The following is an 18,358-nucleotide window of genomic DNA, read 5'->3' as shown; positions in this document are numbered from 1 at the left end:
GCACTTATAAAATATATATATATATATATATCTTTTTTTTTTTTTTCACGGAAAAAAATCAAACTGGGTGGATGTTCTTGAAAAGAAAGCACTGAACAATTCCTAAGTCAAGATGGTGGAGGAGTAGCAGGCTGAGAAGACATCAGGTAGCAGGAGATCAGCTAGACAGCTTATCAAACCATTCCAAACACCTACAAACCCAAAAGGAGATCAAAGAGAAGAAGAGCAGCAATTCTAGAAACAGAAAATTGACCACTTTTTGAAAGGTAGGATGTGTGGAGAAGTAAATCCGAAGTGAAAGGAAGATAGACCACAGGGGGAGGCACTGACTCCTGGCAAGTGGTGGAGCAATGGAGTACAAAATCAGAACTTTTAGAAGTCTGCTCCACTGAGGGACATCACTCCACGGGCTAAGTGGGGGTGGAGCCCTTGCAGGGAAAGGGTGGTCAAAGTCCTGCAGGGTCACAGAAAGATTGGCAGTGCCTGAGTGTTGCAGAGTTCGCAGGTACTAGAGCGGTGAAGCTGACTATACAGATGGAAGAGTGAGCTCTCAGCTCAGGGTTACCTTAAACTGTGGTCCATGGCACAGTAAGACCACTGCTATTTGAGCAGGGAACCCACAAGTGGCAGATCTGGGGAGACTAGCCTTCATCTGCAGGAAGAGCAGAGCAGCAGTATCTGCTAGGTTTAGAGACTCCAAACAGGGCTGTGCACCAGAGAGAAATGCTTGGTCACAGGCTGGGTGAGCTCAGAGTACAGCTGGAGACCAGGAAGACAGGATTTATCACTTTTCTCTGAGGGCGCACTGAGGAGTGGGGCCCCAAGCTCTAGGCTCCTCCACGCGGAGATTGGGAGGCCACCATTTTCAATCCTGTCCTCCAGGGCTCTATTGAAAGTGTTCAGGGAACAAAAGCTCCAAGAGTGAACCCGAGCAGATAACTTAGCCCAGTCCCTGGCAAGGGTGGCTCAATTCCACCACGGGCAAAGACACTTGAGAATCACTGCAACAGGCTCTTCCCCCAGAAGATCAGCAAGAACATCCAGCCAAAACCAAACTCACTGATCAAGGAGAACAGCAGAATTCCAGAGGATGGGAAAGCAAAGCATGGAATACATGGCTATCTCCCCATGATTCTTCAGTCTTACAAAGTTAATTAAGTTTATTCAGTTTTTTTTTCTTATTTTAATTTTTTTACTTTTACTCTTTCCTCTTTTAACTTTTTTTAAATAGTGTATCTTAACAATACCTTTCTAAAAAAGTCTTTCCAATGCTTCATTATTGTAGTCATATTTTATCCTTCATTGTAACTAACTTTATATTTTGTATACATATAGGATTTTTTCTTCTGAAAAATTTTGGGGGGCGCCGGGTGGCTCAGTGGGTTAAAGTCTCTGCCGTCGGCTCACATCATGATACCAGGGTCCTGGCATCGAGGCCTGCATCAGGCTCCGTGCTCATCTCTCTCTGCTTGCCTTTCTGCCTACTTGTGACCTCTGTCTGTCAAATATATAAATAAAATTTAAAAAAATTTTTTTTGGGATACATTTTCTTCTAATAGATCAAAATATACCCTAAATCTAGCACAGGGCTTTGTTCTGGTCTCCAGCCTGAGAAAATTCTCTCCACTTTCTTTTTCTTGCTTTTCCCAACCAACTTATCTTATCAGAAGATAAGAAGAAAGAGAGAAGGGGGGCAGAAGGTATATTGGAGCGAATTATTATAGAGAATTTCCCTAATATGGCAAAGGGACCAAGCACCAAAGTCCAGGAGGCACAGAGATTCCCACACCCCCCCCAATCAATAAGAATAGGTCCACACCCCATCTTCTAATAGTAAAACTTATAAGACTTAGTGACAAAGAAAATCCTGAAAGCAGCCCAGGACAAGAAGTCTGTAACATACAATGGTAAAAATATTAGATTGGCAGCAGATTTATCTACAGAGATCTGGCAGGCCAGAAAGGACTGGCATGATATATTCAGAAAACTAAATGAGAAAAACATGCAGCCAAGAATACTATATCCACCTAGGCTATCACTGAAAATAGAAGGAGAGATAAAATGCTTCCAGGACAAACAAAAACTAAAAGAATTTGTAAACACCAAGCCAGCCCTATAGGAATTATTAAAAGGGGTCCTCTAAGCAAAGAGAGAGCCTAAAAGTAGGCTATAGATAGAAAGATAGATAGAATATCTATCTTTCTGTTCCCAGAAAGGAACAGAGACAATATACTGACAGTCACCTTACAGGCAATACAATGGCACTAAATTCATATCTCTCAACAGTTACCCTGAATCGAAGGAGAAAATCAAACAAGATGGGATCAGGAGGGAGACAAACCATAAGAGACTTAATCTCTCAAAACAAACTGAGTGCTGGGGGGACAGGGGTAGGAAGAGGGGGGTTGGATTATGGACATTGGACAGGGTATGTGCTATGGTGAGTGCTGCAAAGTGTATAAACCTGGCAATTCACAGACCTGTACCCCTGGGGCTAATAATGCATTATTTGTTAATTAAAAATTAAGAATTAAAAAAAATAGTTACCCTGAATGTAAATGGGCTAAAATGCCCCAATCGAAAGATACAGGGTTTCAGAATGGATAAAAAACAGAACCTGTCAGTATGCTGCGTACAAGAAACTCATAATAAACCAAAGGCACTACCAGATTTAAAGTGAGGGGGTGGAAAACAATTTACCATGCTAATGGACATCAAAAGAAACCTGAGGTGGCATTCCTTATATTAGATAAATTAGATTTTAAGCCAGAGACTATAATAAGAAATGAGGAAGAATATTATATCATACTCAAAGGGTCTGTCCAACAAGAAGATCTAACAATTTTGAATATCTATGCCCCTAACAAGGGAGTAGCTAACTATATAAACCAATTAATAACAAAATCAAAGAAACACATCAACAATAATACAATAATAGCAGGGGACATTAACACCCCCCCTCACTGAAATGGACAGATCATCCAAGCAAAAGATCAACAAGGAATTAAAGGCCTTAAATGACACATTGGACCAGACAGACACCACAGATGTATTCATAACATAACATCCCAAAGCAACAGAATACACATTCTTCTCTAGTTCATATGGAACATTCTCCAGAATAGATCACATCCTGGGTCACATATCAGGTCTCAACAGGTACCAAAAGACTGGGATCATTCCCTGCATATTTTCAGACAACAATGCTATGAAGCTAGAACTCAATCACAAGAAGAAAGTTGGAAAGAACCCAAATACATGGAGGCTAAAAAGCATCCTACTAAAGAATAAATTGGTCAACCAGGAAATTAAAGAAGAATTCAAAACATTCATGGAAACAAATAAAAATGAAAAAAACAACTGTTCAAAACCTGTGAGATACAACAAAGGCAGTCCTGAGAGGAAAGCAAGCCTTTCTTAAGAGAAAAGAAAGTTCTCAAATATACAACCTAAACCTACACCTAAAGGAACTGGAGAAAGAACAGCAAAGCAAGCCTACAACCCAGCAGAAGAAGAGAAATAATAAGGATCAGAGCAGAAATCAATGAAATAGAAACCGAAAAAACAGCAGAACAAATCAAAGAAACTAGGAGCTGGTTCTTTGAAAGAATTAATAAGACAACTAAACCCCTGGCCAGACTTATCAAAAAGAAAAGAGAAAAGACCGTAATTAATAAAATCATGAATGAAAGAGGAGTGATTACAACCCAACACGCAAGAAATACAAACAATTATAAGAACATATTATAAACAACTAAATGTCAGCAAATTTGACAATCTGGAAGAAATGGATGCATTCCTAGAGATGTATAAACTACCAAAACTGAATCAGGAAGAAATAGAAAACTTGAACAGACCCATAACCAGTAAGGAGATTAAAACAGTCATCAAAATTCTCCCAACAAACAAGACCTCAGGGCCAGATGGCTTCCTAGGGGAATTCTACCAAGCATTTAAAGAACAATTAATGCCTATTCTCCTGAAACTGTTCCAAAAAATTGAAATGGAAGGAAAACTTCCAAACTCATTTTATGAAGCCAACATTATCTTGATCCCAAAACCAGACAAAGACCCCATCAAAAAGGAGAATTATAGACCAATATCCTTGATGAACACAGATATGAAAATTCTCAATAAAACACTAGCCAATAGGATCCAACAGTACATTAAAATAGTACACGACCAAGTGGGATTTATTCCTGAGCTGCAAGGTTGGTTCAACATCTGCAAATCAATCAATGTGATACAATACATTAATAAAAGAAAGAATAAGAACCATAGGATAGTCTCAATAGATGCTGAAAAAGTATTTGACAAAGTACAGCAATTTTTCTTGATCAAAACTCTTCCCAGTGTAGGGATAGAGGGTACATACCTCCATATCATCAAAGCCCTCTATGAAAAACCCACAGTGAGTATCATTCTCAATGGAGAAAAACTGAGAGCTTTTCTTCTAAGGTTAGGAACATGACAGGGCTGTCCAATGTCACCACTGCTATATTCAACATAGTACTAGAAGTCCTAGCCTCAGCAGTCAGACAAGAAAAAGAAATAAAAGGCATCCAAATCAGCACAGAAGAAGTCAAACTCTCACTCTTTGCAGATAATATAATACTTTATGCAGAAAACCCATAATACTGTACTCCAAAACTGCTAGAACTTGTACAGGAATTCACTAAAGTGTCAGGATATAAAATCAATGTAAAGGAATCAGTTGCATTTCTATACAGCAACAGCAAGACAGAAGAAAGAGAAATTAAGGAGTCGATCCCATTAACAATTGCACCCAATACTGTAAGATACTTAGGAATAAATCTAACCAAAGAGGCAAAGAATCTGTACTCAGAAAGCTATAACGTACTCATGAAAGAAATTGAGGAAGACACCAAGAAATGGAAAAATGTTCCATGCTCATGGATTGGAAGAACAAATATTGTGAAAATGTCTATGCTACCAAAAGCAATCTACATGTTTAATGCAATCCCTATTAAAATACCATCCATTTTTTTCAAAGAAATGTAACAAATAATCCTAAAATTTATATGGAACCAGAAAAGACCTCGAATAGGCAGAGGAATGTTGAAAAATAAAGCCAAAGTTGGTGGTATCACAATTACAGACGTTAAGCTCTACTACAAAGCTGTCATCTTCAAGACAGCATGGTACTGGCACAAAAAAAGACACATAGATCCATGGAACAGAATAGAGAGCCCAGAAATAGACCCTCAACTCTGTGGTCAACTAATCTTTGACAAAGCAGGAAAGAATGTCCAATGGAAAAAAGACAGTCTCTTCAACAAATGGTGTTGGAAAAATTGGACAGCCACATGCAGAAAAATGAAACTGGACCATTTCCTTATATCACACATGAAAATAGACTCAAAATGGATGAAGGACCTCAATGTGAGAAAGAAATCCATCAACATCCTTGAGAACACAGGCAGCAACCTCTTTGACCTCAGCTGCAGCAACTTATTCCTAGAAACATCGCCAAAGGCAAGGGAAGCAAGGGCAAAAATGAACTATTGGGACTTCATCGAGATCAAAAACTTTTGCACAGCAAAGGAAACAGTTAACCAAACCAAAAGACAACTGATGGAATGGGAGAAGATATTTGCAAACAACATATCAGATAAAGGGCTAGTATCCAAAATCTATAAAGACCTTATCAAACTCAACACCCAAAGAACAAATAATCCAGTCAAGAAATGAGCAGAGGACATGAACAGACATTTCTGCAAAGAAGACTTCCAGACGGACAACAGACACATGAGAAAGTGCTCTACATCACTAAGCATCAGGGAAATACAAATTAAAACCACAATGAGATACCACCTCACATCAGTTAGAATGGCTAAAATTAAAAAGTCAGGAAAGGACAGATGCTGGCAAGGATACAGAGAAAGGGGAACTCTCCTACACTGTTGGTGGTAATGCAAGCTGGTACAGCTACTCTGAAAAGCAGCATGGAGGTTCCTCAAAAAGTTGAAAATAGAGCTACCCTATGACCCAGCAACCACTGGGTATATACCCTAAAGATACAAATGTAGTGATCTGAAGGGGCACATGCACCCGAATGTTTATAGCAGCAATGTCCACAATAGCCAAAATATGGAAAGAACCTAAATGTCCATCAAGAGATCAATGGGTAAAGAAGAAGAGAAGAAGTGATACACACACACACACACACACACACACACACACACAACGGAATACTATGCAGCCATCAAAAGAAAAGAAATCATGCCATTTTTAACAACACAGGTGGAACTACAGGGTATTATGCTGAGCGAAATAAGTCAATCAAAGAGAGACAATTATCATATGATCTCCCTAATATGAGGAATTTGAGAGGGAACATAGGGGTTTGGGGGGTAGGTAAGGAAGAAATGAAATGAGATGGGATCGGGAGGGAGACAAACCATAAGAGACTGTTAATCTAACAAAACAAACTGAGGGTTGCTAGGGGTATGGGAGTATGGGGAGGGTGGTTGCATTATGGACACTGGGGAGCGTAGGTGATAGCGTGAGTGCTGTGAAGTGCGTAAGCCTGATGATTCACAGACCTATACCCCTGGGGCTAATAATACATTATATGTTAAAAAAAATAAAAAATAAAAAGAAAGCATTGAACAAAAAAAAAGAAACCATTTAACTAAAAAAATAAAAACTGGGTCTACGATTATGCACTTCTATCCAAATATATAATGAAGACTTAATTACTAACTCAAAAATAGGATCCAGTCTATTCAATTTCTCAAGGGGTAATTTTATAGGCTGTGGTTAAGTTGGGGCATTTACTCTTCCTTTTATGCTTTCTGTGCTCTCTAGAATGTTTACCGGCTTTGTTTCTTACTATATTTATAAGGGAGATTATAGGAAAGGTGAGGAAGATTCTCATTCTAATGAACTACTTTTACTAATTTTTCTACCCACTGCTGATTCTAACAATATAAATGTGCTTTGGCCTCTAAACGGCCATTTTGTCCCCAAAGTTCAATCCCTGGGGAACATCAATGGCATGCAACTTAATATATCCTTAAATAAATTTACCATGTTTTGTTTTAAAGCCATTTCCATACTTGGGAATGTGTTCCTCTGTGTTCTGGTTAAAAAAAAATAGTACTGCTTGACTTTAGAATGGAGAATAGGGAAAGGGCACATGTTTTTGGCTCCAAGAAGAAGAGAACTTGACTCACAGTGACTTAAATAAACAGGAAATGCTTCTCTTCACTTAAAAAAAAGGAGTGGAGGTGTTTGCTGACTCTGAATCACTTGAGTTCTGGTACTCTAGACCATATAGCTCCAGGCCTCTGAACAAGGGCAGTGGAACAGAAGGAGTGACATGTGAATCAAGAAACTAATAGCTTCCTCAAGAACACCATAGGTGGGCACCTGGGTGGCTCAGTGGGTTAAGCTGCTGCCTTTGGCTCAGGTCATGATCTCAGGGTCCTGGGATCGAGTCCTGCATAGGGAGCCTGCTTCCCTCTCTCTCTCTCTCTCTCTGCCTGCTTCTCTGTCTACTTATGATCTCAGTCAGTCAAATAAACAAATAAAATCTTTAAAAAAAAAAAAAAGAACACCATAGGTGACTTCTGCTTATCTCTCATTAGCCAGGATTATATCCCATTGTCACTCCTGCCTATGACAAAGAAAGAACATCTCTCTGGAGCTACACGATGAGGGTGGCCTGATGATTGATATAGAAATCACAACCAGCAAGATGTACTGTATTATTAATATTACACACAAAGCAGTTAAATTTTGCCAGACTGGTCATGAACACCACCTACATAAGCTCAAAATAATCTAACACTACCTTTGTCATCCCCTATGTTTTAGATGAGAATCACAGGAAAGCTAATCAAACAGTAACTCCACATAGATTCACAAGTTCCACAGTCCGTTACTGCAACTCTCCTAGTTTACACATTTGACCAACACTTGCCAGGATCTTCCCAAGGCTCCTTCCCAATTCCCTTCCCTAACTGCCCCCTACCCATTTTGTGATGCCCTATGGGAGGCAGTGAACAAACCCAACGTTAGTCAGTTCTAGGAGTGTTTAGTAGGCTTCTGACTCTCAGATACTCATGCCTACAAAGAAGTTAGAGAGACATCCATCGAGAAGAGAAACTGACTGGGCACCTGAAGACATCTGCCACAAGGAGCCAACAAAATAAAGGCACTAGGAGCAAATAAAAGGTGACAATCATCCAGGAGAAACAGAGAAGTAATTTGTTAGATATTTTATCATTTTCAGAGAATATACTAGCAACTGAAGGTTTGATGAAGCTCCTCCTCTCCAAGAGCAGGATATCCTTCAAAGGGTAAAGCTACAGGCTCCCAATGTTGGAAGAGGCTTTCTGCCCACTATTCACGTTCTCCTCTTCCATGCCTATGGCTCTTCATGAAATACAGTTAAAGAAACCAGAGGCCCTCAACAGGCAAACATGGAGATTTCATCAGACAGCATTTGATTGTGTAATCTGCAGATACATGCCTCTTACTTACATATATACAACTGCTTCTTGATATGTCCACTATGTCCAGCACAAATTTCAGCACTGAATTCCTGATATTTTTCCTCAACCCTTGACCAATCTTCTCTGCCCTAGTCTTCCCACTGGAAGATGGTAACTCCTTCCTTCTAGTTGCTTAAACTAAATAATTTGGGTTTATTCTCTAACTCTAATATTTAGTCCATCAAGAAACCCTATTGACTCTACTTTCTAAATATATTCAGAACTGACTGCATCTCACTACCTCTTATGCTAGCGCTCTGGCCTTAGGCCACTAGCACCTCTCACCTAGATTACTATACTAGGCTCCTTGTTCCTATCTTTCCTCCTTCCACAGCCAGAGTTATCCTTTTATTTCTATTTATTTATTTTATTTTATTATTATTTTTTTAAAGATCTTATTTATTTGACAGAGAGATCAGAACTAGGCAGAGCAGCAGGCAGAGAGAGAGAGGGGGAAGCAGGCTCCCCGCTGAGCAGAGAGCCTGATGTGGGGCTCGATCCCAGGACCCTGAGATCATGACCCGAGCGAGCCAAAGGCAGAGGCTTAATGCACTGAGCCACCCAGGTGCCCCTAGAGTTATCCTTTTAAAGAGTAAGATCATGTCATTGCTCTACTTAGAAACCCGCACGGTTCCTTCATTCCCTCAGAATAAAAACCAAATCGTTAAAATAACTTCAAGATCTCCAGGACCTGGCCTCTAGAACTACTCTGGCCTCCTCTCCCACAACTCTACTTGTCCTTCCAAATTTGCCATTCTGGTCCCGTGCTGATCCTAGATCATGCCAGGCAGCCTTGTTGCTCTGACTCTCCTCTCCACACTGACTATTCTCTTGCCAACAAAATTGGCAAATTCTGTTACTTCTTTCAGGTATTGAACTAGTATCATCTTTTCAATAAGGCTAACTCTGACCAACCCATTTAGACTACAAACCAACAGCTCAATCTCTTGGAATGCCAGTTCTGCTTGATTTGCTCTTCTTTTGTTTTTCCCACAGAACTTATTTCTTCCTACTGTAATATTTCCTTCCTTATGACATTTGTTTTTCTTCCTTTTTCTTCAGAATGTGAACTTTACAAGTACAAGGATCTTTGTCTGTTTTGTTCAGTGATGTATCCTATGTGCCTAGAACAATGCCTGGCACCATTGATACACTTAGAATATACTACTGAATTCTACAGCATGGCATGCTCACTCTTTTCTTGATTCATCACAGTGCTCAGAAAACAAACAAGTAAATAATACAAGCCACATGTAAATCCATGCACAAAGAAAGAGAAATAAGTTCAAATCACAGGGTATTCCCCTATGACACACAGCAAAACCCCATCATCTTCCCCAAATGATTTCCCTAAATTCCACTCATCAGATCACTGCAGCTGCTTCTATCATCTCTAAATATTTCATAAAAATTGTGCTTGTGGTAGCTTTTCTATTTTTTTTTTACCCTATGTTCTCATTTATTCTTTTTCTTTTTTTTTCTTTCAAAAATAGCTCTCAAATCAATCAAGCGGAAATATGAAAGGAGCAAAGTAAGAAAGAGCCACTGTAGGCTTACTTAGGGAAAATTTAGATGGTTTGAAAATAAAATGGCACAGATTGGGCAGTTGCAAAGTTTTAGTTAGAGGGAGAACATCAAACTAGAGATGGGCTGGAAATGTATCGTTCCAGTGTTATCTGGTGGTCACTGTTATATGAAGACAGGCTAAAACCACTGGTGCCCTCACATGGAAAGACACAGAGTAAGGGTGAGCTCATCAATGAGCTCCTCAATGGTTGGCATAAGGTGAAAACAGTCTTTTCAAACATACAAAAATACAACACTTCACAGATGACAATTTTGAACTGGAAACATTTTAGATGAATAAAGGAATACGTTCTTTCACATATTGGAAATTAATGTATATAAGCTGTTGCCCTGATGATCATTTTGTGATACATATTCATTCATTACGTTTTACACCTAAAACTAATATATTGTTATATGTCAATTACACGTCAATTTAGGGAGGGGAAAAAAAAAGTCACTGCCTTCAAAAACTAGAACAAACAGAAAATAGATTCCCTAACGGACTTTAGAATTGTTGATTTGTCAGAGGTAACAAACTCCCCATAGCTACTCTACTGGGTTATCATCAAAGACATATTCTTTGTTCTGTCAGCTATAGGATGCTTGGCAATATGGACAATGGGACTGACCCATTTTGGTGAAAAAATATTTTGCATATTCTTGTATCTGCCAAAAACTGAAATCTGTATTTCCTATTCTCCATCTTCTCTTGCATTGTTCTTCTCATCAGAAATGCCATTTTCCATTTTCTTCATATATAAAAATCCCATTCATTCTTTTGGGGCCAATTTAGCACCTACTCCCTCCATGGAAGTGAAACATTTAAGTCTCAACATCTTACCCATATTTCTTTGGTAGCAAACAATTTAAACATAATGTCCAGGATACATGCTGTTCAAAGTAAATAGCAACATCACCATAAAATCTAGCCTGTTTACAAAAGCCGAATAAACTAACTTGGGTTAGTTTATTGACAGAAATTATTATATCATTAAATCTACTGACATGGAAAATGGACAAGGCACTAAAATAACTCAATCTGCTGTGTACATATTACTAAGAAGGAAAAATCTTCCTGTATGGAAGACAATTAATAAAAATTTATAGATAAATATCAAATATCACAAATACGGTCTTAAAACATTTATGTCTCCGTTTTTCTTATTATTGCTACCACTTGCTTTAGGCAGAAATAATAGCTATTGCATTATTGCTGGTTCAAAAATTAGGAATATATTTCCATTAAAATTGTTCACTGTTCTGTTTAAATATAAATTGGTTAGGCCAACAGGATGAGTATTTGCAAATATGTAACAGAAATAAGAACTATGCTATGTCATCAAGTCTCATTATAAGCATATTAAGACTTAAAAAAGTTACATTCTATAGCCATCATTTAAACTGTAATTTACCATTCAGATGGATATAATTTTATTGAGATTATATGGCAGCAAACTTACTTTATTATAGATGATTTTATGTCTTTTTAAGGTTCATTTTATGTCTTTGGATGACTTTCCTAAGGATCTCCTCTTAAATGAAGTAAGATTACTAGAGACTGAAAGTCTACTCTTTGTTGAGAGCAGACTAAGACTTCTGAAACTTTCATCTTGCAAAATATAAAATTAATAAAATTATTTTTCAGAGTAAGATAGCCCTCTCATAAAAGATTTGAATACAGTTTAGAAAATCACCTAAAAATCACCAGATTAAATTCAACACAAAGTAGATATGGTTTATTTATGGATGAAATATCTCATACGACTTTTCATGGTAGAATGAAAGGTACTTTTTAGAAATATATTAAGGTTAGTGTATGTAATGATGTAATAGTTCATGTAAGCGTTGTATTTTTCTACTCTGTGAAAAGTCAACTAGGTTTTTATAAAAAAAAAAAAAAGCTCCTCCCCATATCTGCAAAAATGAATATAGATTAGATTTTGCAATATTTCAGTATGTATATTTGTAAGCAGACTCAATTACATTAAATATTCTGTTTCAGTAAATTCCCATACTGCCTGCCAACATTTTTAAAGCTTCTTTTGGTTCAGGAGAGGGCTCTGGAGGGGAAAATATGCTGAGCATGAGTCGTGACCAACACAAGAAGAGAAGGGACATCTCTGCTTGTGGGCGTAGGAAGCAAAATTTAAAATAAACTGAGTTCCTTTATAACTCAGCTGTCGCTTGCAAAGTTACCTGCATAATGCTCACATTTATGGAGGGAGACTGGTGTGACATCCCAGATTGTTCTACCATATATACCCAGGTCCTGCTATAAATGTCACTGCTAAAATCACACATATGCTGTAGGCATGACAGATGGCTCCTACGCCTTACCTCTTATACGTGGGGTGTGTGTGTGTGTGTGTGTGTGTGTGTGTGTTTGTGTGTGTGTGTGTGTGTTTCTCTTGTCCCACAACAAAAGCATGAATTCCGAAGTTTGGACACTTAGAAGCAGGACGAAAAGACTGCATACCTGTCTATAATGGCGCACATGTCGATGCTGACGTTCGCAAAACTCCCTGGCCTCCTCTGTGCCACTTCATATAAATTCACCAGTTGGTCGTCCACCTGGATGAGCTGCATGCACCCTTGGAATGAAGGCTGAAGGACAGAGTGACTGGAGTTATTCATCTGGTTCAGAAAACCTGTGAGAGAGAAGAAGTGGGAAAGTCACATTCTGCGTACAGCAGGCTTCACTAAAATTCCTCCGGCTGTCTTCCGTGACCACAGCCGCCCTGTCCTGTGGATCCCTGTGGATGTCCTGTTCAGTGCAGAAGAATGGAATCTTTTGAGAAAGCAGTATTATTTCAGGAGATGAAGGAAGGGTTGACCCTGGTGAATGTTTGTCTCTGGGATCGACCATCGTCATATTTTCTCTGTGACATTTTCTTCCTCGGTCTGTCACATCACTCTGTCCCTCTGCTCTTGAAGGCTCACTCCTACACTTCCTCACCTGACTCTCTCTTCAGACCTTAAAACATAAAACTTTAGACCTTTCCCAACTACCTACCACCTTCCTTTATGCCTTCAAATTTACTTCTACTTTCTTAATACTGTAGAGCCCTGTTATTCAGATGTCAAGAAACTAAAGCATTATTGATTATGGTGGCTTTCTTTTATGGATTAATGTCTAACTCAATCCAAAAAGATATTTGCATTACAAATGATTTCTTGATTTATCAAATCCAAAGAAACATTATAAAGAAATAAATTGAAGCAGAAGGCACAGCTACCCTCCTCTGAATATCCATCTTATATAGCTAATATGACATAGGGAGCATAAATGATAAGAAATGAAACTAAAAAGAGAATGAATAGCAAGACAAAAAAAAAGTAAATACCAGTGTTTCTATTAGGCAACAGAAGATACATATATAAAGTTTAAAGTCAGACATTAAAAATTTAATTGCAAAATAACTTTAAAATACCAACATGAGTCAATTACCTAAATTATGCCTTTTTAATAGGAAAAAAAATGCATACTTCTTAGTATGTGCATTAAATCTATATGCCAGTCACAGGAAAAGAATACTTCTCTATCCCATTAAGTATCTCCAGAAAGTCTCAAAAAGTATCTACTTTTCATATTTTTCCTCACACCAGATTTACTATTAGAGCAAATTTGAACAGTACTAATTTGTCTGCTTAAAATTCTAAAGTTATTAACATATTCATTTCAGTCTAATATTGTAGCTACAGAAAAAAACATATACAGAATGGGTTGGAATCAAGATGTGTCATTAAGTTGATAAAAATGAATTTCCAGGGCGCCTGGGTGGCTCAGTGGGTTAAGCCACTGCCTTCGGCTCAGGTCATGATCTTAGGTCCTGGGATCGAGTCCCACATCGGCCTCTCTGCTCGACAGGGAGCCTGCGTCATTCTCTCTCTCTCTGCCTGCCTCTCCATCTACTTGTGATTTCTCTCTGTCAAATAAATAAATAAAATCTTTAAAAAAAGAAAATGAATTTCCAATAGAAAACATCGAAAAAATTGACCATTAAGTGATTAAACAAAATGTCATATTTGACTAGTAATACCAGTTTAGGACAATATAAACCTTTCTTCCATTATTTTTTTTTAAAGATTTTATTTATTTATTTGACTGAGAGAGAGATCACAAGCAAGAGGCAGGCAGAGAGAGAGGAGGAAGCAGGCTCCCTGCTGAGCAGAGAGCCCGATGCGGGGCTGGATCCCAGGACCCTGGGATCAGGACCTGAGCTGAAGGCAGCAGCTTAACCCACTGAGCCACCCAGGTGCCCCCCCTTTCTTCCATTATTAATGGGTTAATGATATTTCATAACCTTTCTAGACTATAACATATTATAGCTATATATATATGTGTATATATATATACATATATATAAAACCATATTATAACTATAAGCAATTACTAGACTTTCATAAGTCTAGTAATTATCATTTGAATTCCCTTTAAGAGTTAACCACGGAGCTGTTTATCATTTTTTCTAACAACATTGTACTATGTAAAAACAGGATTCTACTTAATTTCTTGACTTAAAAAATCTACTTCCGATATCAAACATATGGCATGTATATATCTTTCCCTAAGTCACATTTTTTTTCATTTGCATTGTTAGTCTCCTCAGAAAACTGCTGATCTTAGATAAGTGGCCCATTTAGACTAGTTGTATGCATACATATGATTTTCAATCTGTTTAATCAAGATAAAATTGAATGGAGTATAATGTCTAAACTTAGCAGAGAGAAAACATCCAGCTGTAACTTTATTGACAACTCTTAACAAGACGATCATTTGGTTCTGTTTTTTGAGTACTTGGGAGTCTCTAAATATCCACACTAGCTTTGAAATATTTCAAAATGAGTCGATCTACTTGTGAGAACAAGATCTCTGAAGCAAAGCAGCTGTGTAACACACAGATCACTATGAATTGGACATAATTAAGGTCATAAAACAAGACTTCATCAGTCACTCATAACAATGTTCTATTTGGCCCTGATAAATTCTGGAGTTTGAAATTGTCAAGTCCTTTTACTTTTCTACACGGGATACGTTCTAGGCGAAAACAGTTACAGGACAAACTGCTATATATATCTATTAAAATTTAGGGTGTCTTTTTTTTTTTCCTTTCCTTGCATTATGTCTAACATTTCCAAGAGGAAGTCCATTAATCCTTGCCTCTAGTATTCAAACCCTTTCCTAATCTCCTTCTACCCTAAATTAGCCCTGACTCTGATCAGTAGAAAACTATGAAGTGGTGGTTGTGTGTGACTTCTGACGCTAGTATCTGGCTTGGTTTCTGAGACTGCTAGCTGATCATTCCATGAGCAGTCTTCTAGAAAAGCCCATGAGAGATAATAAATCATGGTTTCCAGCTATTAAATTTTGGGGCAACATGTTTATGCAATAATGAATACCTAGTAATAAATTTGGTTCTGGGAGGGAATTACAACAAAAACCTACAGAAATGGCAGTGACCTAAGGACTGGGATGCACAAGTAAGCTGCGCAGGCTTCACAAGGACTGTGAGCAGAGGCCTGATGATGGCTCCTGAGGAGGTTGTCAGGAACGGCTTACAGGACAGTGAGGAATAAATGTGAGTGGAAATGAGAGAAAACTGGATCCTGGCTATGCTGCAGTAGGAAGTTTAATAACATCATGATAATATGGGAAAGAAACATACTTAATGAACTGGGTAACCTAGCTAAGAACATTTCAGGCAGAGAATTCTGAACATCTATTTATAATAAAGGGGGAAAAAGAAGAGAGAAAAACCAAAGAAAACCATTAAATACAAAGAAAGTAGGACTTGATGGATTTGAAAATAAAGTATTTTCTCACTTGTAATCTCTCCGGATGGCCAACAATGCAAAAATTTAAGTCACTTGCAGGCAAACTTCAACGACCAGGAAAACATAAGGTAAAGATGGCGATGGGGTATGACTGTGATACCCACCTTAAGACCTCCAAAAGGTATTAGGTGGTGCCTCAAAGAACTATTAATTCAGACTAAAGAAACGCTAGACAGCTATTTATAATGTCTTACAGATCCCCTGAGCTAACCAGTGCTAAGGGCATTCTTCCCTTCGCATGTCAGCAAAAGTCCAGTATAAAAAAATTAAATTAAATTAAATTAAAAAGCTTATCTTCATCAGATACTGGATGTGGCTTTTGCTTAATGGAATAAACAAGCATAATCAAAGGAAACCCACAGATTTGTAAGACAGCCGCACTTATGGTAACACCATCAGCTTGGCCTCAGAGAGAAAGAGATTGGACAGACAGAAACTGTGTCTTTAAACTTCTACGGGCAGGAAATCATATGGCTATAAACAAAGGCTACTTTTTGTATTAAAAGGAAGCATGGACCAGAGAGGTAGAACTGGGAACCAGAGGGCAGAGCCAAGACCCATGAAGAAACACTTTCAAGAAATAATTAGCAGTGAACCCTAATCCAGGAATTACCAACATGTACCTGACTGGAATCTACAAGCACTTTGGACCAGTTACTTCCGTGTGCTCTTATTTCCCCCTTTTGCCCGCTTTTGAACCAGACAGTCTGAAGTAGTCACTCAATGCCTATCTGCCCAGGAGAAGCTAGGTGTGTGGGTGGCACAAAACTCGTTCGCAGGTCTTCAGGTGAGAAACTATATTTGAATACCTTCCTTTGTTCTCAGACTTCCCTAGGAGCTTCCTGTTGGTATGAACTCGACTCATGATGAGTTGCTGGATTCTGAGCAGACCCTCTAATGGAAAGAAGCTTTAAAGGACCTTTGAAGGAAGTAAGTGTACTTTTCATGTGGAAGAGACATGGACCTTTGTGTTCCAGAGGGCAAACCATGGTAACCGACCTCCAAAACGCCCATACAGCACCTCCTGCTAGTCATACCCTGTGGGGTTCCCTCCTACGCTGAATCCACGCTGACAGAACACTGCAGAAGTGACAGTGTGTCTGTGACTTTCAAGGCCTAGTAATAAAAGGCCTCTTACTTACATTGGTCTCTTGGATCACTGACTCTGAGGAAGCCAGTCCCTAGGCCATGAGGAACCTCAAGCAGTCTCCTGGGGAGGCACCCATAGGGAGAGGAAATAGGACCCCACTGCCAGCAGCAGCTTGCTAGCCATGTGAGTGACCCATCTCCAAGCAGAGCTTTCAATCCTAGTCAAGCCTTCCGATGACTGTGGCTACAGGAAATATCAAGCTGCAACTGCATGAGAACTTCGATCTAGAACTTCCCAGCTGAGTAGTTCCTGAATTATGGGCCCACAAACAAGGAAGAGAGAATAAACTCTTGCTGTGCTAAACCCTAAACTGTGAAGTAGTCTTTTTTTTTTTTTTTTTTTTACCATTTTTATTTATTTATTTGACAGAGAGAGATCACAAGTAGGTACAGATGCAGGCAGATAGACAGGAGGAAGCAGGCTCCCCGTGGAGCAGAGAGCCTGATGTGGGGCTCGATCCCAGGACCCTGGGACCATGACCTGAGCCGAAGGCAGAGGCTTTTAACCCACTGAGCCACCAGGCGCCCCATGATGTAGTCTTTATGCATCAGTCAAGAACATGTTATTTGTTTTCTGCATTTGTTCCCCTTCTGTACAAATACAACTGCAGGAAAAAGACCAGTGATACTTGCAGTGGCCACTCTAAAGCTCAAGAATTAACCTACTTAGTAGATTAACAGCAGGACCGTGTGGAGATCTAAATTTGCAGCAGGGATTCTGAGGGTCAGAAATGAATGGCTAGAGAGTTAAACTTAATTGAAATTTGCCAAGTTAATAGAAAGATTATATAGAATGAGGAGATTCACATTTGTTTCTTTTGGCTTAACACTTGAAATATCTATGAATTTGGAATAAAAAATGCATTGTGTACACACGGGTTGTCACTGGGCTCCATGATCTGGCAGGGTGACACCTAGGGTGCAAAGATGTCACTTTGCAGACTCGACTGCATCTCACTACCAGTGACATGAGAAACCTTTCCTCTTCGCAGGGTCGTTGTAATTATGTTGGAGATTTCTGTTTCAAGACTTCCCATATAAAAACGTCATACCTGACTTGAAGTCCACTGAGTATTTTATTATACTTGCTGACAAAAGGCTTTAAGATTTTAATTCAGAAATACATCAGTGAAAAACATGCTGATATTTGTTTTGACCCTAAAACACCCATCGGAACTGCTCTAAGTTATCACGTGAACCTGACGGGACAGAAAGAGCAATAGCAAACAGGGTAGAAACCGCACATGTTGGAAGCCACACCCATATAAGATTTCTCTATTCAT

The 18,358-nt window shown here is 38.8% G+C and overlaps 1 protein-coding gene across 1 annotated transcript in view; it reads right to left on the bottom strand.

Annotated features, from left to right (window-relative positions):
- CNTNAP2 (contactin associated protein 2) overlaps positions 1–18,358 on the bottom strand; it is a 1,133,692-nt gene that overhangs the window by 817,337 nt on the left and 297,997 nt on the right. The window contains exon 8 of the mRNA XM_045087941.1: positions 12,568–12,739. Within this exon, the coding sequence (XP_044943876.1) occupies positions 12,568–12,739 (172 nt within the window). The remainder of the gene's footprint in view (positions 1–12,567; positions 12,740–18,358) is intronic.

This window comes from Mustela putorius, unplaced genomic scaffold (assembly GCF_011764305.1).
Source record: "Mustela putorius furo isolate JIRA1106 unplaced genomic scaffold, ASM1176430v1.1 tig00001680_pilon_pilon_pilon, whole genome shotgun sequence".
NCBI lineage: Eukaryota > Metazoa > Chordata > Mammalia > Carnivora > Mustelidae > Mustela > Mustela putorius.
This window is presented reverse-complemented; position numbering and strand designations above follow the sequence as displayed.